This window comes from Rhinopithecus roxellana, chromosome 14 (genome assembly GCF_007565055.1).
Source record: "Rhinopithecus roxellana isolate Shanxi Qingling chromosome 14, ASM756505v1, whole genome shotgun sequence".
NCBI lineage: Eukaryota > Metazoa > Chordata > Mammalia > Primates > Cercopithecidae > Rhinopithecus > Rhinopithecus roxellana.
This window is the reverse complement of record NC_044562.1, coordinates 43,956,413-43,978,375: the sequence shown is the minus strand read 5'-3', so window position 1 is coordinate 43,978,375 and position 21,963 is coordinate 43,956,413. Positions and strand designations below refer to the sequence as shown.

Here is a 21,963-nt window from a genome sequence, read left to right as displayed (position 1 = left end):
GAGAACAGCCTGGCCGACATGGTGAAACCCTGTCTCTACTAAAAATACAAAAATTAGCCTGGCATGGTGGCAGGCGCCTATAATCTCAGCCACTCAGGAGCTAAGGCAGGAGAATTGCTTGAACCTGGGAGGTGGAGGTTGCAGTGAGCCAAAATCGTGCCATTGCACTCCAGCCTGGGTGACAAGAGCAAGACTCTGTCTCAAAAGAAAAAAAAATTGATACTTATCAGACAAATCAATTAATATAGGTATACTCACATTCTATGATTGCCAGGATGTACCAACTCCAATCCCATTAATCATACTAGCATGAAGAAAAATTACATTTCTGGGCCACTGCGTTTGAATATAACCTTAGCTAATTTAAGCCTGGAGAAAAATAAGAATGCTTGATTCATTTAAAATCTAAGAGATTCTGAGCTAGATTTTTGTATAACTTACATTTCTCAACTCTTCTGCAATCTAGGTTTATTTTTTACTGTAATGTACCTTCAAAGAGCTAAGTCTCAGTTTATAGATTGTTAGTTTTTTAAGTTCCATTCTCTTTCATTGTACTGCTGAACTCTGGGCCTCTGTGTCCTCATCTGTAATGTGGAGTCAAAATTATCACTAAGGTCCCTTCAAACATGAATTTCGCATTGAATAATCCCTTGTAGAACACAAGGAAAATAATGGTTCTTTTGTAGTTCTCTTGGGACTTTTACTATTGCTAAGAATCATGCTGGGCAGATGCAGGCATCACATGGATTGTGCGGGGAAGTGTAACTGAATAATGGCCATGTTTTCAGGCAGTGATATTCAATGCTTTAAAAAGTGAGAAAATGGCCTTTAGAGATACTTTGTTTGAAAGAGAAACAAGCTTGGAAAATGTTCTTGAGTATTTCTGTATAGAAAAGTATAAAATGGATGTGTCCTTTAAATGTTTAAGTACTTCCAACACTTTTGGTTTGCATACTCATGGTGCAAAGGAGGTGGGAAGGGCGGAATCCCTGGCCCAGCTCTGCAAGAGTGGGGTTTCAGGTCAAAGCAGGTCTGGCAGCTCAGCCTGGCCCGAGCGCGGAACCCTTAGTTGGGAAGGCCGCGGCCAGGCTGCAGGGCCCCCTGCAGGCGGGCTCAGCGCCGCGGCCCAGCACCTGTTGTCCCAAGGCAGGCCCCGTGGCGGAGAGGCCTTGGAGGGCAGAGCCCCCTCCCACCAGGGCGGAGCTCAGGAGAGTTCGCAGCCCAGGTGGCCGAGACCAGGGGCAAGGCCAGGGGCCGGGACAGCGAAATGCCTCCCTGGCTCTTACTTTCATTGACCTGTGCGATGCCTCGCTGGCTTCTGCTTTCATTGATCTTTGCGGGTCTGTTCCCGCTGCGGCGCCGGCAGCTGCTTGGTAGTTCCGGGGGGCGTGAGGGCGGTGGCCCAGACCGACCGGCTGACAACCCAGCTCCGCCCCTCCCGTCCCTGCCTCGGACCCTGCGCCTGAGGAAGCATCGAGGCAACCCTCTGCCACCCGAAATTCGTGGGCCGCTCCCAGAGGGCGCGACCTGAAGTTGAGCGCCCCTAGGCGGCCGTCTGGGGACCGGATGCGGGGCGCAAACCCGCGAGGAGCGCGCGGCGGGCGCGGCGGCGACGGCAGGAGGAGGGGCCGGGAGCCCAAGCGCAGCCGAAGGACGCCCCGTCCTCCACATGCTGCCACTTGGCTGAGCCGGGCGCCGGCGAGAAGGCGGCGCCGTTGCCCTGGCAGCTGGACTGCACTTTGCCCCCGCCGGGCCTCAGCTGCCGCCCGCCCAGAGGCCAGCAAGCCCCCCTCACACTGCAGCGCCGCCCCGGGAGCTTCGGAGACCCGCCCCGGGCCTGATCGCAGGCTGCCTCCGGGGTCCGCACGGCTGTCCGGACGTGCCATGGGCGCGCAGCTGCCAGGCGATGTGTAAGTGAACATCTGGGAGGTGGGTGACTGATGAAGGGCGAGTGTGTGTCGGTCTTTGTCAGCTGTGCCTTTTAGATTTTTCAATGGCAGAAACCCATGAGTTACAGGAGGCTTTAATTAAACGAGACCTTTCTCAGCCAGCTGCCGTGGATAGAGCCTCACATCTCCGTCCCCTAATGGAGAAGAGTTAGCCCCCACCGCTTCAATCTTGTTCTGGGCTTCCCAATGCAAGGTATCTCATTATGAGTTGCAATTCCACCCTGCTTCCTACCTGAAGAGTGAGTGAAGATTTTCAGGTGAGAGATTTGCCCATGAACATTGCATTGATATGCCAAGCTGTCAGGCTTGTGCTCTGAATGGCATATCACGAGCAAAGTATTCGCTCTTGTGCTCTTTGGAGCTGTGGGAGGCTGAATATTGAGGTGAAATGATGCAAATAAGAAATTAAGAGGAGTAGACAGGTAAGATCCTGCCATGAGTGAAGGGGTCAAAGAAGCAAAGCAGAACAATTGGAGTTGTCTCGCTTATGTCTCTGGTCTGACACCAGTCCCTCCCCTATCCTTTAGGGGATTAACATAAAATTGTAAACTAGTAAAGGTTCTTATCAAAGACCATCTTTTTAGGATCTAGTGTATGTGGCAGCTCTCTCAGGGAAATTTTTAGATAAGAATTAGGCGGAATATGGAATCTACTTGTATTATGACAAAGTATAAATCAAACCAAGATCAACAGTTGGCTCTTCCTTTTTCCCTTTGGATGAGGCTGTTTTCAAGCACTTAATATGGCTATCATAAATAGATGGGAAATAATATTTACGCATTCTGCTTTCAAGGAGCATGGTCTGGAAGAATAATTTCAGTTTTTAATTTTCTTTTGCCATTAAACAAAAATTATAAGCATTACTTGTTTAGGTCCACACAATCTTGTAACAAAAAGGTGCCTTAAAATTGTAGACCAACCTCCAATCCATTTTATTATCTCCTCTGTAGCACTCCTGAGAAGCCAGCCACATTTTGATTGAACACTTCAGTAACAGGGAGCTCATTACATTTTGAGGGGTTCCTCCTTTTCTGTTGTTAGCAAGGCCTTGTTTACACTGAACTGACAACCGCTTAGGAAGCAGTACCTGTTTCTCATTAGTCCTACCTGGCCAATAGCGCTCCAACTGTGAACTTAGAAACAAGATTTTTCTGCAAAAAAGATCTAAAACTTTAGTCAGAGTCTAAAAAGAGTCCGTGACCCAGAAATAGTTAAGAAACGAAAGGTCGGCCGGGCGCGGTGGCTCAAGCCTGTAATCCCAGCACTTTGGGAGGCCAAGACGGGCGGATCACGAGGTCAGGAGATCGAGACCATCCTGGCTAACACGGTGAAACCCCGTCTCTACTAAAAAAATACAAAAAAACTAGCCGGGCGAGGTGGCGGGCGCCTGTAGTCCCAGCTACTCGGGAGCCTGAGGCAGGAGAATGGCATGAACCCGGGAGGCGGAGCTTGCAGTGAGCTGAGATCCGGCCACTGCACTCCAGGCTGGGCGACGGAGCAAGACTCCGTCTCAAAAAAAAAAAAAAAAAAAAAAAAAAAAAAAAAAAAAAAAACGAGAGGTCTAAAGTGATACAAAATGATATTTTTGTCTCCTTTGCTTGACAGTCTTTCAGATCCCTGAGCCTCAGTTTCTCATCTGTAAAACGGGAATAATATGCTTTGTCTAACCCTAGGGTTACTGTGAGGATTAAATTAATAATAAAGTACTTAGTAGAGGTGCCTAGGAGTCAGTAAATGTTAGTTATCTTCAATAAATACTAGTTTGTTTCCTTCCTTACCTAAGACCCTTCTCTGTGCTAAAGATCCTTAGCCTAAAATTGAATTCAATAAGTCAGTCTAACCCAAATAGTGCAGGGTGCAATGAGTTGCCATCTTCAAATGAAATCATCTATTGCTTAATTGGCATTTGTAGTAAATACACAGAAGTTAACTAAAAACCTCACCTCCATACCCCGTGTGCTTTGCTGTCAAGCAAAGGAGACAAAAATAAAGGTAGGCTTTATTAATTTTTTAATTATGCAGTTAAGCATTTCTTGAATCTGAATTTCTTTTTTCTGTTGGCTTGTATTACTTAAAGCCTCTGTATGGTTTGCAGTTAGATGTTTTCATCTTATGTCATTCATCATGTTAATTCTACTTTTCAGTTTTGTGTCACCTACACATTTGCTGAGTTTATTCACCAGACATTCAAGTCACTGACAACAGATAGGACAAGTCCTTTTGCTATGACCGTGGTACCTCTAGAAACCTGTGGCACAGTAGAAATGGTCCTGGATTTTTGGAGGCTGGTTTTGGAGTCTGGCTCTGATACCTATTAGCTTTGTGACCTTGAGAAACTTATTTTCAGTATCAATAAAATGAGGTAACATCTGCCTTTCAGGGTGGTTGTTAAAATTCAAAGTAATGAAAGCACCAAGTACAATACTGGCTGGAAATCTAGTTGGCCTTCAGTAGATTTTGCTTGAACTAATGAATTAGCTGGACTCAGCCCTTTCTTACCAAACTATTCTAGTCCATAGAGCAGTCTTCTCCATAAAGACATGAGAAAAATGTCTTGCTGAAAAGTAAAGATCTTGCATATTCCCTGATCTACCACAAAAGTAAATAACATTAGTTTAAAAATGAATGATTCTTAGCACATTGCTAGTTCCTAGAAATCCCCAGTCTTTCCCAACCCCCATTGTTCCTTGTTTAATGTTTAAGTTTGAATTTTGCTAGAGATAGATGTCAAACTATTAGTCTGTAAAGTCTAGGAATTCTAATTCTTTCCTTTAGCTTTGAATATTAAAAATAAACACACTGGGGGAAAAAAGTTGTGTTTGAATCTCTAGCTTCTTGAGGCTGCCCTGCTCCATGTTTTTCCAGAGGTTGCCAGGATAGTTCTGTGCTGACATCCGCAGCTTCTCTTGGTACCCTGGAATATCACCAGAATGTCAAGGCATGGATTCTTTTAAAGTGACCTCTTCTTCTTGCACCTTAGTTCTCTCTTAGTGAGGTTTCCATGCTTTCCAGCTTGAAATCATTTGCTTTTAAGGGAGCAAAACAGTTGCTGAGCAGTTTTGTTTTCTTTCTCATTAGTTAATACGCCATCTATCCTTGGATTTGAGAATTTTAAAATGAGCCTTTCTTACTACACTTTCCGTATAGTAAGTATACTATGCACAACATGCACTAAGTCGGTGGTTGAGAAGTAGAACCACTCAAGGTGTTATAATGTTGAAAGTTTTGGCAGTAGTAAATAACTCTAATCAGTACCTCACATGTGAAGAGCCTTGTATTTTAAGAATGAATTTATTCCTTGTAAGTTAAAAGTTGTGAAACTAGGAGTGTTTCACAAGGGGCTGAAGGTAACATAAATTACTGAAGCTGAATGGGAGGGAGTAACAGATATGTGACCCCAAGAGTGAATGCCTAGCTTAGAAGTATTCTAATTCAGAACAGTTGCAACACTGCACTGGCCCAACAAAACACTGGCCCAAGCACTACTGCAAGTTTGTAGCCTTTGCATGTAAACAGCCTGCAAGAGGCAGAACTATGTAAATGTCACTGTTTTATTCCCAACATCTAACATACTACAGGCATATGGAGAGTTGACAAATGGGAAAACTTTAATAAGCATTCGTTAGTCGCCTTGATGTAGAGAACTGTTCTGTACAAAATAAAGAAAAAAATAAACTCCTGCCTTTGAGGAATATCTAATCTCATTTGGGGAGACAGCATTTATACATTAAAGACGAGACTTCAGTTCAAGAACAGAATTCTGAGGAAGGGTGGGAGGAGGACTGGAAAGTCTGCAGGAAGGAGATGTGGCTTCCCCTATCCTCAAAGATAGTACTTGGGTTTAAGTAGGGAACAGGGAAAAGGGTGCTGGGTGGAGATAAAGGCGAGGTGGTGTGTTTCAGCTTAAAGGAGGACTAGGAGTAGGAAATGAGCATGGGTGAGCCAAGGAGATTCACGTGATGGGAGAGGAAATTTCCTTGTATTAGTGAGAAATTAAGTCCATTGGGTAAAAACAGAGCTTTAAAAAAATGTTTATATTAAATGTACCTCTCTTCCCCCCGAGACACTGTACTGTTGGCCACAGAAAATAGGAACCCTACAATAACTCCTTAGGTAAAGAAGTGGAGTATATGGATCATGAAAGAACTATGAAACTTTAAATGGCAAAATTTTCTGAATTCTTGGTCCTCTGACCTAGAGTCCTAGTGAATTTGAACACTATGTTCTTCCACGTTTCTATACCAGAGTGATGATTCTTTTCAGTGCTCGAAATTACATATACTGCTGCCTAGAACTTAATTCAGTGCATAGCACTTAACACTTTTATTAATTTATGCCTCCTACTTGTTCTAAAATGAAGTGGTTTTACTAAAGACTAATAGAAATTGAATCTGTAGGGGAGGAAAAAAAGCTCTTCTACCCTCTTAGGTTTGTGACCAAGGCCTGTGAATCAAACTGATAAAAGAGTAATGGCATAAATAGAACAGATTTAAACACACATATGCACAGGAGTTTGCAAAAGAAATGTGACTCAAGGAGGTGGTTAGAATTTGCGGCTTATCTATTAACTTAACAAAATGATAAAGCAGGGAGAGGTTCTAGATCAGGTTTTCTTAACTAGTTGGTCAGAGCTCCTTTTCATTTTTCTGTGAGGATTTATATTATGGTGCTGGAGGAATTGCTGCAGATTGAAGGTCAACATTCATGGTCATAAATAGGAGTGGCCAGATGAAGCCACCTGGTAGCCAGAGTGAAGCCCAGAAGGGCTTAGGGAAATACTTGCTTGTGTATGTGTGTGGTTTTTATCCTCTACCTGGAGGACCTGGTAAATAAGATGAAGTATTGATACCTGGACTTAAGACATGTATCACCTGTTCAACAGTTAGTCTATCTCTAATTGTTCAAAATCCTAAATTACTGTTGTCATTCTTAGATTATACTTCTCTTTCCTCAATTATAATCTGGAGATATAATAGAACACTTAATAATTAGATGTTAGTAGCTTTAGGAGACAATCTGGAGAGATAAGGAATGGAAATAACACAGAACATGTTCCATGTTCCAAGGAAGTTCTAGATGCTTTACATATAGAATCACAATTTTTATTTTTCTGAGATGGAGTCTTTGCTCTGTCACCGAGGCTGGAGTGCAGTGGTGCGATCTCGGCTCACTGCAACTTCTCCCTCCCACGTTCAAATGATTCTCCTGCCTCAGCCTCCCTAATAGCTGGGATTACAGGCGTGTGCCACCACACCCAGCTGATATTTTTATTTTTATTAGAGATGGGGTTTCACCATGTTGGCCAGGCTGGTCATGAACTCCTGACCTCAGGTAATCCACCCACTTCGGCCTCCCAAAGTGCTGGGATTACAGGTGTGAGCCCCCGTGCCCGACCAAAATCACAATTTTTAGATGACTGAGGTAGAGCCGTTTACAGATAAAATCATACCATACCGCTTTATTCAGGTTTATTAGAATCTCAAACATTGTCTCATTTCTTAACAAGGTTATTTTCTCTGCCTCTCTATTGAGAAATTTTGGCCCCAAGAGTGACCACATGGAGTCATCCTGAGCCCGTCCTGTCAGTGAGCAGCTGTACACTGTGTGTGCTCTAAGTGCCTGAGGACGAAACCAAATTCTCCGTTTCTAAGGACCCTATAGTAGTGTTCTTTTGGTAACCTTCATACTGACCAAAGTCATATTTACAGTATTTTGTAGCTTTTACTTTTTGGTGAAAGACAAAGAACATTATGTTTAAATTGTGTCCATTTCTGTTTGCCTGTTTAACCAATGTCATTGGATCCTGCTGTGAATTTATAGTCCAAGTGAATGATTCTCAATACTCCCAGTACAAAGACTTCCACTTACTGTCCAGTTTTCAGAGCCCTACAAGAAAGTATATTCTTTCTCCGTATCCATTATTAGAGAACACATAATGACAAACATGTTACTAGAAACTGAGTTACGTATATTTTTTATAAACTTATTTTTTATTTTTATTTTTTTTTGAGCCTGAGTCTATCACCCAGGCTGGAGTGCAGTGGCTCACTGCAAGCTCCGCCTCCCAGGTTCAAGCGATTCTCATGCCTCAGCCTCCTGAGTAGCTGGAATTACAGGCACCTGCCACCACACCTGGCTGATTTTTGTATCTTTAGTAGAGGCAGCTTTTCACCATGTTGGCCAGGCTGGTCTCGAACTCCTGTCCTCAGGTGATCTGCCCGCTTTGAGTTATGTTTTAATGAATTGGTATTTCTATTAATCACATCTACACTGAAATTGGAAAGACTGAAATTGGAAAAATGGGAAAGAAAAAAAAAATATATATATATGTATATATATATGCATAAAACTTTTTGGAAGACCATAACATGGTTTTTATTAGATATTTACATTAATTCAGGGTGAGACCAATTTTAAGCCATAACTTGAGATATAAGGCATCTTAGAAACCTGTGTAAAGGCTTAAGAATATGACATAAAATGGGACAATGGTAAAATAAACCATCTCTGTTAATCTAATGTTTAAGATGGACTTCTTGGGAGGTAGCAGCCTATGCGTTTACAGAGCAGATTTTAGAAGTTACTTTTTTTTTTTTTTGGCTAGTTTTGTGTTTGGGTCCAGCTCATGTCCAAATTGTGACCTTTTTGTGATACCTTCCACTGGCATATTCCCAAGAAATTTACTCCTTTTGATGACACTGCACCCAGAATGGAGGAACACAGCTACAAAATGAACTACAAAGAATGGGCTAGCCAGGCATGATGGCTCACACCTATCATCCCAGCACTTTGAGAGGCCAAGGCAGAAGGATCAGTTAAGGCCAGGAGTTCATAACCAGCCTGGACAACATGGCAAGACCCTGTCTCTACAAAAAATATAAAAATTTACCTGGGCATGGTGGCATGTACCTATAGTTGCAAGTACTCAGGAGGCTGAAGCCAGAGGACAGTTTGAACTCAGGAGTTTGTAAGGCTGCTGTGAGCCACAACTGGCCACTGTACTCCAGCCCAGGCGATGGACTGAGATCCTGGCTCTAGGAGGAAAAAAGGTGGGGAGTTGCAGTAAATCACATTTTCTCTTTGATGGACCCAACAGAAGCCCCAGTTGTTGCTAGATCTCTTCCTGAGGATAGTGTCAGGGCTCACTCTATATTTTTAGTGCTTTGAGGGTTCAAATAACATTGAAACACATAAAGGGGCGTTCTTTTCGTTATGTATGACTGTAATGTGTATGTATGTGTCTGTGCATTGTGATTTGAGGGGTAGGGGTCAGAGTTTCCCCTGACTTCCCTCCTGAGTACTTGCGACTATAGGTACATGCCACCATGCCCAGGTAAATTTTTATATTTTTTGTAGAGACAGGGTCTTGCCATGTTGTCCAGGCTGGTTATGAACTCCTGGCCTTAACTGATCCTTCTGCCTTGGCCTCTCAAAGTGCTGGGATGATAGATGTGAGCCATCATGCCTGGCTGGCCCATTCTTTGTAGTTCATTTTGTAGCTGTGTTCCTCCATTCTGGGTGCAGTGTCATCAAAAGGAGTAAATTTCTTGGGAATATGCCAGAAATTTCTTGGGAATATGCCACTCCTGGCTGGGAGTGGTGGGTGGAAGGGCACTGTTAGATGTTATTACTTACAGCCTGAATAAATTATATTCTCTTTCTCCTTTTGATTGTTAATTTTGGAAGCACTTACATTCTATGGACACAGGTTCCAAACACATAGTAGACACTCAATATAGACTGGTTGGATGGTTAAGGGATGCTCTGATAGTTTTTTGGTGTATCTTGAGAACTAAGGTATAAAAAGTTGATTTAAATATTTTTGAGAAACTGTGTTTTTTAAACATTTTATATTTCTGTAATTAGCCAGTTAAAATGACAAGAAGGCCAAAACACTTTTCCTAGTTGATCTGCACCATTTAATGTATCACACCTTCAACTGATGACCATAGTAACTTCCCAAATGAATAAGACTAAACATTAATTCAGGACAGCTGATCGCACCTGTTAAGGCTAATCTTAGCTGCCTAGCCACTGACTTGCATTAATGGCTAACATTTTTGAAACTTTATTTCCTCCTTATGAATCAACTATCTTATTAGAAGTGATTGAAAGTATACAAAGTCTGTTCTTCAATGGTGTGCAGGCTTGTACTGTAATTGCCTTTTAAGTATTTAAAGTTCTGTATTGTAACTGCCTTTTAAGTATTTAAAAGTATTTAAACAGCTGCTACCATGAACAGTAGATGCTGCACATGAACCTTTTTGCCCCCCTGGCCCTTACTTTAAGGATCATGCTTTTTTATTCATGGTAAAACTTAAGAGGCTTCTGTGGGATGGAAACTATAGCATGAAAATCTGATTAACAAATATGTGGTGGCAGTTTACTAATCCCATTCAATTAAGGCAATTGCATCTTCTCAACATGCCACGAGCAATTCCATTAGATAGCTACTTACTGGAGCAGATGATAACCTAATTACATGAATATATCAGTGTCATTTTTCCCAACACAGGACTTGAAGGCTAGATTTGACAGCTAGTCCTGGAGCAGTAGTACCCAGAGACCTGTTTGGGAGACTGGGAAGGTCTGGGCCATCATGTTCTTGCTGATAGTCCAGAGATCAGGTCAAGGACAGGGGCAATGAAAAGAGAGAAACAGAGACCCTGGGAAGGAGCTATCTTGGTCTTTACTGGCAAGAATTAACTTCAAAGTTGGGACAGAGGTTCTGTAAGTTCAAGAAAGAGAAAAAGTTACACTTAAAAACATAGGCTGGACTGGATAAAGTACTGTTGGAGCACTGACAGCTCCATTCTTATTTGCCATGTGAACTCCGGGTCAGCAAGTGGAAGAGCTAGACCTATCTGCCTGTTTCATCTATTAGATGGGAAGAGATGATAAACAACATAAATTAGTAAGCAGATTTGATAAGTAACTGAAGAACGGTTGTTTTCTATACTTGATATGGCTAAACCATCTGAAGGTTAACAACATAAATATTTTACTATCTAGGTATTTTTGATGTCCTATACTCTAGAAATATGTGCAAATTAAAGTGTGGTGGGGATGAAGTATTACTAATCTGGTTCCTTGGATAAGGTTATAGATCCCTCTCCCTACTCTACCCTCCTTAGCTACAAGTTCAGGAACAGCACAATAAAGGACAGAAGACTCTCACATCCAATTTCAAATTGGTTTCTCATTTATTGCCATCATTCTAAATCAAAGCATTCTACCTGTTCCCAAAGGAAGTGACAGATAAATAAAGCCCTTTACCTGGCAACTGGAAGAACTAGAAGTAGGCTTTTGTTCTTCGGTAGGCCCAGAAGACTATGACCACTGAGTTGGGCTGGTTTTAGGCTGGGGCAGAAAGGAAGCAGCAGGCCTCACACTGGAATCCTCCAGCACAGGGAGCTAGTCTGCTCTGGATGCTGCCCATAGACAGTCTTTTTCAGATAAAATACATCAGTCCCCTGGATTTAGGTGCCCCAGAATGTTCTCAAAAACTGTTCTTATACTTTTAAAGTAAAAATTACAGTGAAATACAGTACACAGATGTTAAAGGTACGATCCAACATGTTTTAACAAACATATACCTCATTAACATACCAATTAAGATACAGAATATTTTTAATAGCCTAGAAAGTATTTCAGGGCCTCTTCCAAACAGTCCTTACTACCTCCCACCCAAAGGGAATCACTATTATGATTTCTATTCATAGGGTCACTATTGTCCAATCTTGAAATTCACATAAGATCCATCTTTTTTATCTGGCTCAACATGTCTGAGATTCATCCATGTGGTTTGACATACCAGTAGTTCATCTTTTTTTATTGTCAAGCTATGTTCCATTTTAAGGATATCCCCAATTTGTTTATCCATTTGATTTGCCTACTGATGGACATTTGGGTTGTTTCCAGCTTTGGCTATTGTGAATAAAGAGGCTATGGATGTTGGTATACAGATTTTTAAAATACCTATGATTCCATTTGTCTTAGATATCTAGAGATGAAATGGCTGGTTCACAGGGTAAGTGCATGGTTAACTTTTTAAGAAACAGAGTGCTGGGATTTTGATTGGACTTTTAGAATCCATTTGTCAATGTCTACAGAAAAGCCTGCTAGAATTTTGCTGAATATACAATTTCTTTAATTGATGGAGAGCTATCAGATTTTCTTCTTGTGCCAATTTTGGTAATTTGATATTGGCATAAAATTGTTTATATTCCTGTTTGCCTTTTAAATGTATATAGATGTCATAATACCCATTACACATCTTAATATGTGACTTATTTTTCTTGATCAGTCTGTATAGAGATGTATCTATTAGATATTTTTAAAGAACCAGCATTCATTCTGTTGTCTCTATCGTATGCTGATTTCTGTTCTTACCTATTTCTGTCTACTTATATTGGGTTTAATTTGCTTTTCTTTTTTAAGCTTAAGGTAAAAGCTTATATCACTGATTTAAACTTTTCTGTTATAAGCATTTAAATATATAAATTTATTTCTAAGCTCTAATTAATGCATTTCAAAATTCTGATGTTTCGGCTTTCGTTTAGTTGAAAATATATTTTAATTTCTCCTGTGATTATCTTCTTTGTCCCATGGGTTACTTAGAAATATGTTTAGTTTCCCAATATATGAGGCTTTTCTAGATATTTTACTATCTGGGGTGGTTGGAAAATATACTGTGTAATGTTTTAAGCCTTTGCAATCTGCTGAGACTATCAATAGTCTATCTTGGTGAATGTTCCATATGCAGTCGGTAAGAATATGTAATAGTTGTTGGGTATAGTGTTCTGTGAATATCAACTCAAGTTGGAGCATAATGTTGTTCAGAATGCGTATTATTTTTTCTTTGAATATTCTAGTAATGTTTTAAGTCTCCAGCTATGCTTCTGGGTTTCTTTGTCAGTTTTAAGTTGTGTATCTTTTATAGATAGCATATAGTGGGTGTATTTTTTAAAAAATAATACTGTTTTTCAGAGTAGTTTTAACAGAAAAATGGAGCAGGAAATACAGTGTTCCCACATATCCTGTGTACACACACACGCGCAGCATCTCCCACTAGACACATCACAATCACCTGAAGTCCACATTATATTAGAATTCATTCCTGGTGTTGTACAATCTATGGTTTTTGACAAATGTATGACAGAAATCTGTTATTGGTATCATATAGAATAGTTTCATTGCCTTAAAAATTGTCTGGTCCACCTATTCATCTCAGCCTCTTCCATAACCCTTGGCAACCACTGGTCTTTTTACTGCCTCCAGAGTCTTGCCATTTCTAGAATGTCATATAGTTGTAATCATACAGCATGTACCCCTTTCAGATTGGCTTACCTTAGTAATGAGCATTTGAGGTTCCTCCTTTTCTTTCCATGGCTGGATTATTAATTTTTGAGATGGAGTCTTGCTCAGTCACCCAGGCTGGAGTAGAGTGGTGCAATCAATCTTAACTTACCACAACCTTCAATTCCAACTCCTGGGCCTGAGCGACCTCAGCTTCCTGAGTAGCTAAAACTGTAGGTGTGCACCACCATGCCTGGCTAATTTTTTTCATATTTATTTTTTTTGTAGAGATGGGGTCTTGCTATGTTGCCTAGGCTGGTCTTGAACTCCTGGGCTCAAGTGATACTCGCCTCAGCCTCCCAAAGTGCTGGGATTGTAGGCATGAGTGAGTATGCCCAGCCTAACTCATTTATTTTTAATGCTGAATGTATTCCATTGTTTAGATGTACCACAGTTTACTCATTCACCAAGAAGGACATCTTGCTTGCTTCTAAGTTTTCAAAGTTATGAATAAAGCTGCTACAGACATCCATGTGCAGATTTTTGCATGGATTTAAGCATTCAACTCACTGGGTTGAATACCAAGCATAACTGTTGGATCGTATAGTAAGAATATGTTTAGTTTTGTAAGAAACTGCCAAACTGTCCTCCCAAGATAACCGTACCATTTTGCATTCTCACTAACGATGAATGAGAGTTCTGTTGCTTTTGCCATTATCTCACTGTTTAAATTTACAATTCCTGAATTACATGATGCTGAACATTTTTCCATACGTTTATGTACCATCTATATGTAAGAAGACTTCGGTGAGGTGTCTGTCCAGATCTTCTGCCCATTTTTCAATTAGCTTGTTCATATTTGTATTGCTAACTTTTAGAAGTTCTTTGTATACTTTAGATAACAATTTTATCAAATATAGATAACAATCTTTTATCAAATATGCTTTTACAATATTTTCTCCCAGTCTGTGGCTTGTCTTCTCATTTTCTTGACCATGTCTTAAACAGAGCAGATTTTTAGTGAACTCCCACTTATCAATTATTTCTTTAACACATCATGCCTTTGGCACTGAATTTAAAAGGTTGTCACCAAACCTAAGGTTATCCACATTGCCTCCTATGTTATCTTCTAGGAGTCCTATTTTATATTTAGGTCTGTGATCCATTTCAAATTAATTTTGTGAAGGATTTAAGATCTGTGTCCAGCTTTTTTTTTTTTTTTTTTTTTTTTTGGGCATATGGATGATTTGGTTGTTCCAGCACTCGTTGAAAAGACTATATATGTGTGGTTTGGATTTTTAAACTAGTCTGATCATCTCTGCCTTTCAATTGTTATTTTTAGTCCATTTTTCTTTCAGGTAATTATATATAGAAGGCTTTTTCATATGGTGGTTTTCTAATTGTCCCTCCCAACCCCCATGTTCTTCCTTTCCTGTCTTCTTCTGGGTTAAACGTGTCTAATTCCTTTCCTCAGAAGTCATACTTGCATTATCTCTTTAGTGGCTGCTGCTCTATTTTTAAAATCTTTTCCCTCCATTTTTCAGATTGGACACATCTATAGATTTATGTTCAAGTTCACTAATCCTATCTTTTCCAACATTCAGTAGTCCACACAATGAATTTTTCATGTCTTGTACATTTCAGTTATTGATTTTCCATTTTTATTTTAAAATTTCCATTTCTCTGAAATTCTTTTTTTGTTCACTAGTTTTTTCCTTTATTTTCTTGGGCATACTTAAATAGCTACTTTAAAGTTCCTTTATTAATTTCTATTAAGAAATGCTGGGTCTTTTTTTTTTCTTGATTATGGGTCAGATTTTCCTGCTTCTTTGTATGGCTAGTAATTTTTTAATTGAACGGTAGGCACTGTGAATAATAACTTGTAAGGCATCTGGCTTATGTTATCTTTCTTTAAATGGTATTGTTTTATTTCTTGCTAAAGGGGACTATTTCTGTTTGAACTTAGTCAAATGTGGTCCATAGGGTGGCTGCCTATTTTTGTAAATGAAGTTTTATTGGCTATAGCCATGGCCATTTGTTTAATATTAATGTATTATCTGGCTTCTTTTGTGCTATAATAGCAGAGCTGAGTAGTTGTGACATAGACCCTATGTGTCTTAGTCCATTCAGGATGGTATAACAAAATACCAGAGACTAGTATGGAGTATTTATATGACTGAGTGTTTATCACTAACACAGATTTATTTCTCATGGTTCTGGAGGCTGGGAAGTCCAAGTTTAAGGCATGAGCATATATGGTATCTTGTGAAGGCCTGCTTTGTGGTTCATAGCTTTTCAGTGTGGCCCCACATGTCAGTAGGGGCAAGGGAGCTCTCTGGGGTCTCTCTTATGAGAGCACTAATACTCTAATATCACCCAAAGCCCCCACCTCCAAATACCACCACATTGGGGATTAGGTTTCAATATATGAATTTGGAGAAGCCACAAACATCCTAGCTCACAAGCCTAAGTCATAGCCCTTTAAGAAAACACTTGCCAACCCTTGCATAGGGTATGCTACTGATTCCTAAGGTGTCACATTTCTTGAGTAGTAACTAAATACAGAAGTGTTCAATGAGATCGCTCCACTCAGGCTGCAATTCCAAGGATTCTAAGTACTGTATAACTTCTGGTGTCACTGTTCAACCCTTAAGTCCTAGAGGAAGTAATCGTTTGCTAAGATTTTGCAGAGCCTCATCCTGGACATGCACATCCCAGTACCTTTGACAAGTCTCATGCAGATTTCTGCCTCTCTTCCCAATCTTGAACTCTATCTTATAAATTTCAGCTGTTTTAGTAATCCAAACCTCTGTTCCATCAGAGTTGCCACTCTCTGACTCTCCTGGGGCTCAACTCCCATGGTAATGCTGGAAAATACCCCCAGGTAGAATCCCACAATGACCATCGGGGGGATTTAACATCTTGTGTTTTTCTTCTCTCAGGGATCACAATCCAGTGTTGCTTGTTGCTCTATGCCTGAAAATACATGGCATCATATATTTTGTCCAGTTTTAAAACTGGTTTTGGCAAATGCACAAATCTGGCACTAGTTACTTTGTTAGGGTAAGAAAAAGCTGTTTCTGCAAAACAAAAGGTCTTAAAAAACACAGAATATTCTGATGGTTCCACTGACAGCCTTTCATTTATCTGACACTCATTGAGTTCTCTAAGTAATTTTTTTCAGGTTAACCATGTCCAGTTCCCTTAACCATCACTCACAGTAAAAAATAGACACTACAAAAAATCATAACATGGTGATGATGAACAACCAAGACAGTCCCCATCTTCAGTTCAGGCTAGTAAGCAAGACAGACACCACATATATCTGTTTCCTTTTTAAAATTAACGTCTCTGAGTTTGCAGCATGAAGCAGGGCATACGGAACTAAAGGCAATTAAAAGCAGAAGACTGCCTTTCCTTTCTTACTCTCATATCACTCTTATTAGGGGTAGGAACAGATATAGTATTATGAGAAACTGGGTAGAATTTATAGAATAATATATGGTGGTAGACCTGGCAAACATCACCTCCTCTGGACATCTTTAATTACAAACTATTAAAAAAATGAATTAGATGCACGCAAGCTTTTGCCTTAAGATCAGTGGTTTCAGGCCAGGCACAGTGGCTCATGCCAGTAATCCAGGCACTTTGGGAGGCTAAGGTGGGCAGATCACTTGACCCCAGGAGTTCAAGACCAGCCTGGACAAAATGGCAAAACCCTGTCCCTACAAAAAATTAGCTAGGCATGGTGGCTTGTGCCTGCAGGCCAGCTACCCAGTAGGCTGAGGTGGGAGGATCACTTGAACCCAGGAGGTCCAGGCTACAGTGAGCCATGATTGCATCCTTTACTCCAGCCCGAGTAACAGAGTAAGACCCTGTCTCAAAAAAAAAAGTGTTTTCAGAAACAAATTTTAGAATTTTTAGAGCTATGTTTTTAGTCCCAAAACTAAGATACAGTCAGGGACCATTAATCTCATTCATAGAGATTACCTGTGCTTCTTACAGGTTATAGTCCTCTTTAAAATGAAGTTGGTCTTATATTGTGTTAGTTATCCTTAAGTCCCTTAAGAGAAGTTCATTCTGTGATAACACACACTTGGGAGGCTTAGAAGGCACGTCACAAACATTGTCATCTATTTACTGACCAAACATCAAACAAGGGTAGGAATGATATATTTAGGAGGAAAAACCTTTAACTTTAATCTGAGCTTTTGTACAATTTCACAGGGAACAGTCAGAAGGAAAAATAGGTGGCTTTGCTATATGTAACCTATATTGTTTAGAAGTGGCACTAGAGTAAAGCAAACATTGTTTACTACTCTTTTAGTTGTAAATATGTGACCAGGGGATAAAGCCAGACTCTTACAGTAGTCGCAGGTCTGTAGGCTCATGAGGTTTCGGGAGGAACAAATTTTGATGTGCTTGTTTTGCTTGACAGTATAGATCAGGACTCAGCAAACATTTTCCGTAAAGGGTCAGACAGTAAATATTTTAAGCTTTGTGGGGCACATAGCCTGTCACAATTATTCACTTCTGCTGTCGTAGTATGAATGCAGCCACGGACACATGTAAACACGTGAGCATGGCTGTATAAAAATAGGTAGCTGGAATTTGGCCCAATGGTTTGTTAACCCTTGGTATAGATAAATCTAAGCTAGCAAAAATTGAATTGTTTTCAGTTTTATAAAATTTGCAAGATCTTGAAAAACATATTTTCCTATTTTGCAAGTTGCCATTTTTATTGAGTGATTATCTTTTTCTTCCACTGGTAAGATAAAGCTGTTTGTTTTTACCTCAGATTTCTTCGATGTGACCAAAGTGATGGAAGGATTTTTACATGCCACTCAATCATACACTATTTTGCATTCTGTAACTTCAAAATGAAACCTACCTTCTCTTGACAGGTAAACACTACACGTGAAGAGTGGTGAAAGGGAACATTGAATACTGAAGTGGCCTGGAGAGGGAAAGCACTGGTCAACATCACATGGACAAATTTCATTGTTTTCTAAAGATGGCCTGGAAGTAGTCTGCCACTGCTTCCTCCACAAACAGCTCTTCATAACATGGGCTGCATGAAATCAAAGCAAACTTTCCCATTTCCTACCATATATGAAGGTGAGAAGCAGCATGAGAGTGAAGAACCCTTTATGCCAGAAGAGAGATGTCTACCTAGGATGCCTTCTCCAGTTAATGTCAAAGAGGAAGTGAAGGAACCCCCAGGGACCAATATTGTGATCTTGGAATATGCACACCGCCTGTCTCAGGATATCTTGTGTGATGCCTTGCAGCAATGGGCATGCAATAACATCAAGTACCATGACATTCCATACATTGAGAGTGAGGGGCCTTGAGGCTGTAGGATGACAACACTTTGACTGTGGAGGTGCTAGTTTGAATACATGCGACAAAAGCAAAAACTGGTGTGAAAAAGTACAAATACTTATCTGGATTTAAAAATGTGTCTACGATAATGTCACTAGTATAAGAACACCTAGGATGAAATGCATTTTAAGTACTTCTATGTTAACAACAATTTCTCTCTGTTTAGTCTTAGATTTTAGTCATCTGAAGGGCTGAACAGAGGTCCTGTGATACCCAATAATCAACTGAATGTCATAGCACTTCTTCCTAAGTAATGGCATCACCAAAGAAAATGCTAAGGAATAAAAACTGCCCCAAATTCCAATGGTTATTTTAAAGGTTTTTAAAATGACAATTTTGTTAATTTATACCCAAAAAAGTCCAGATATGAAAAGGGCTTTTTCTAAAATTTCTTGGCACGGGAATGGCACTCAAATCATAGTGATTAACAGTAAGTCTTGTTTGTCAAGGATCTCTACTTCTTGACACAAATGAACCCTGTCTTTAATAAGATATTTATTTTTGTAGATGAGAAGTGTAACTACCACCTTGGACCTCAGGGCCCTAATTACAGCTGTTATTGGACAACTCAGACTTTGCCGACTTTGTGCCTAAAGCCATCTTAAAGATAACAGTTTATAGAAGCCATGACATTAGTGTTTATTGCATTGAATTAAGAAGCCCAGTAATATAACTATACAAGAAAACAAGTATGGGTACCGTTTATAAAGAGCAATCCAGTGAATCTTAAAAATAACAGAAACTTAAGTCTGCAAGGTAGAAAGTTTCAGTTTTAATTGTGTGTTTATTAAGCTTTACTGTCTCAGAGGTACAGAGAGCTGGAATATGGGCATTTATTCCCAGTTTTTTCTTGACTAGTGAGGCGGTCGCCATTAAAATTACTGAGACCAGATGATGCATGAAGATTTACAGTTGTATTGCAAAACAGAAAAGATAAAACTGTCCTCTGAGGAGAGTACTCGTTTTCTGGGTTTTTGTTATTTTTTAGTGGTAACACAAGCCTATAGGGCATTTATAGTCACCTATTATACCGTTTCCATAAGCCTAGCTACCTTTTAGGAAAGCTATTTTTTCTTTTTCATTTTTACTGTCACGGCACATACACACCTTTTTGTTTTAAAGGATTAAGTACTGTTTGAAGATCAGTGGTAACAGAAAATTTAGAAGGGGGAAGAAGAAATTAAGACATAACTTGTTGGAAAATTAAGAGTTGACTTTCTAGAATTATCTTTTCATCAAGATTTGGTACACTATGAGTTTAAATGGAAAGGAAATTATTTAAGCCTGTGTGTGTTAGATCCACAATACACCACTAGTATTGAAAATATAAAGGTTAAAAAAAGGCTTATTACCTCTTTAATGAGATAAATATGTATTTGTCTTGTAAGCAGGCAGAAAATCTACCTCTAATTTTAACACTAATACTTTGAAACCCACAATCAAATACAGTGAATTCTCCAAGTTACATGAGCAAGGAAAACATTATTTGAAATATGTCATATTTCAGTTGCCTTTGGACACGTCATCATTCAACTCTAATTTTACCAAGTCCCGGGATTTGTACTGTCCCATTGTACTTGCAATCTACGATTTATATAATAGAAAAACGACCAAACCCATTCATACAAGGATGTGAAGTTATAAGGTTAAGGGCAGAAAGTTTCCCATAAGTATAAAACATTTCCAGGTCATGAAGAGTAGTTTAGGTTGAGTGACAAAAGCATAGGTGTGGTTGTTTTTCATTCATTTTGCATCTCACACTGAGACATTTTTTGCTGCAAGGTCATTTGCTGCTTAAAATGTACGATTAGGTATATAAAATAAGTACAATGGTGAAAACACAAAGCCACATAAAGCAGCATGTCCCACTAAATTTTTCAGTGTACATAGGGACAGAAACAAGTGAGTTTTGGTTGTATCTAAATATTTTAATTTCAGGTTCCTTCTGTGCCCTGGGCCACTATTTCCCAGGGGTGTAACAGGGAATGCCTGCCAGATCCATATTAGCTAGAAGTCTGATCTCTGTTGCTGCCCTTCCTCAGCAACTATGGCAGTATAGTTTTATCACCAAGCACCATTCCCTTGTCCCTGAATCACATTTTAATAGAGTATGATATTTTGTGTACAATATTTCCAAAAAACTTATGTCTGAAATATATGCTGTATTATATGTCAACCCATGACATATATGAACTACAAGGCTTGAATAATCAGTGAGCTAGTAGATAAATCAAGACAGGAATAGATGGGAGAAAGATGAACAAACAAATGAATTTAAAAAGATGAATAAATGAATAAGAGATGAATAAACAAATTTACATTACATGTGACAGTTATCACGATATAGGTTGGCATTCATGACAAGATGGATGAGAATATCACTAATAGGATATCAGCCTTCTTTCATGGGTTTTACTTCAATTTGAAGGTCTTCCATGAACAATAAAATAGAGTAGAAGGACAGTCTGAGAAGGCAGGAGACATATAAAACAGATGACTGAAAGAATCTGAAAGACTACCTCCCGGAAAGGGAAACATTTGGAACATCCAATGTAAGGGCAAATGGGCTTCTACCAGCACAACAAAGAACCTCCAGGTGGCAACTGTTGAAGCAGGTTATCAGAGAAAATAAATGTGCAAATTCCTTATTTACAACAACTCAACCCCACAAATATGCTTCACTGCTGCCTTCCCCAGTTGTCTCTTACGTACTTTTGTTACCTTTCAGTTACATGCCTTTGATCCTAAAATTCTCTACTTTTGTTGCCTTATCAGTTTGCAATCTGCCTGTGGTTATTAGCACTTAAAGCACAATTTTCAAGGGGACAAAAATAATTATCACCTCAGTCCCAAAAAAATAATTTCTGTCAAACTGCCTTATTAGTATTAAAAACAGACACACTGAACGAAGTAGCATGATACGCATATATTCTACTCAGTATCATTGGCCTTTTATTAGATGGGGAAACTACACTTTTGTATTACATAGTTTTAGAAATCAAAAGTTAGAGACTCTTTATAAGTAACGTCAAGGAACAGTAATTTAAAAACAAAGTTCTAACAAATACATTGTTTGCTTAATCACAATGACCTCATCTTGTATTTGAATGACTAAATAGGACATGTCTTCCTTGGAGCTATGGGCATTAGTTCAGAAGTACTACCTGCATCTTAATTTTCAAAACTCAAGTTTTATTAGCAAATCCTCTTCTAAGACTTAGCTATGAAGTGGTATATTTTTTCCAAATATTTTTCTGAAAACATTTGTTGTTGTAACTGCACAATAAAAGTCCAGTTGCAATTAAGTAGTGTGAGTTCTTATTTAACTGAA

The 21,963-nt window shown here is 39.5% G+C and overlaps 1 protein-coding gene across 3 annotated transcripts; it reads left to right on the top strand.

Annotated features, from left to right (window-relative positions):
- Positions 1-1,399: 1,399 nt before the first annotated feature.
- C14H2orf88 (chromosome 14 C2orf88 homolog) lies at positions 1,400-21,937 on the top strand. Of its 3 annotated transcripts, none has more exons than XM_030916578.1 (2): positions 1,400-1,929; positions 18,152-18,936. In XM_030916578.1, the coding sequence occupies exon 1, from the start codon at positions 1,567-1,569 to the stop codon at positions 1,912-1,914; it is 348 nt and encodes a 115-aa protein (XP_030772438.1). In that variant the 5' UTR covers positions 1,400-1,566; the 3' UTR covers positions 1,915-1,929; positions 18,152-18,936. The 3 variants fall into 3 exon arrangements, with proteins under 3 accessions (XP_030772438.1, XP_010378047.1, XP_030772439.1); XM_010379745.2 differs by having other exon boundaries at positions 1,453-1,910; positions 18,152-21,937; XM_030916579.1 differs by having other exon boundaries at positions 1,453-1,929; positions 18,152-21,937.
- Positions 21,938-21,963: the final 26 nt, after the last annotated feature.

Excerpts from the sequence above, each read along its gene's own strand:
- C14H2orf88 (XM_030916578.1), top strand. The coding sequence starts at position 1,567 with ATGCGGGGCGCAAACCCGCGAGGAGCGCGCGGCGGGCGCGGCGGCGAC.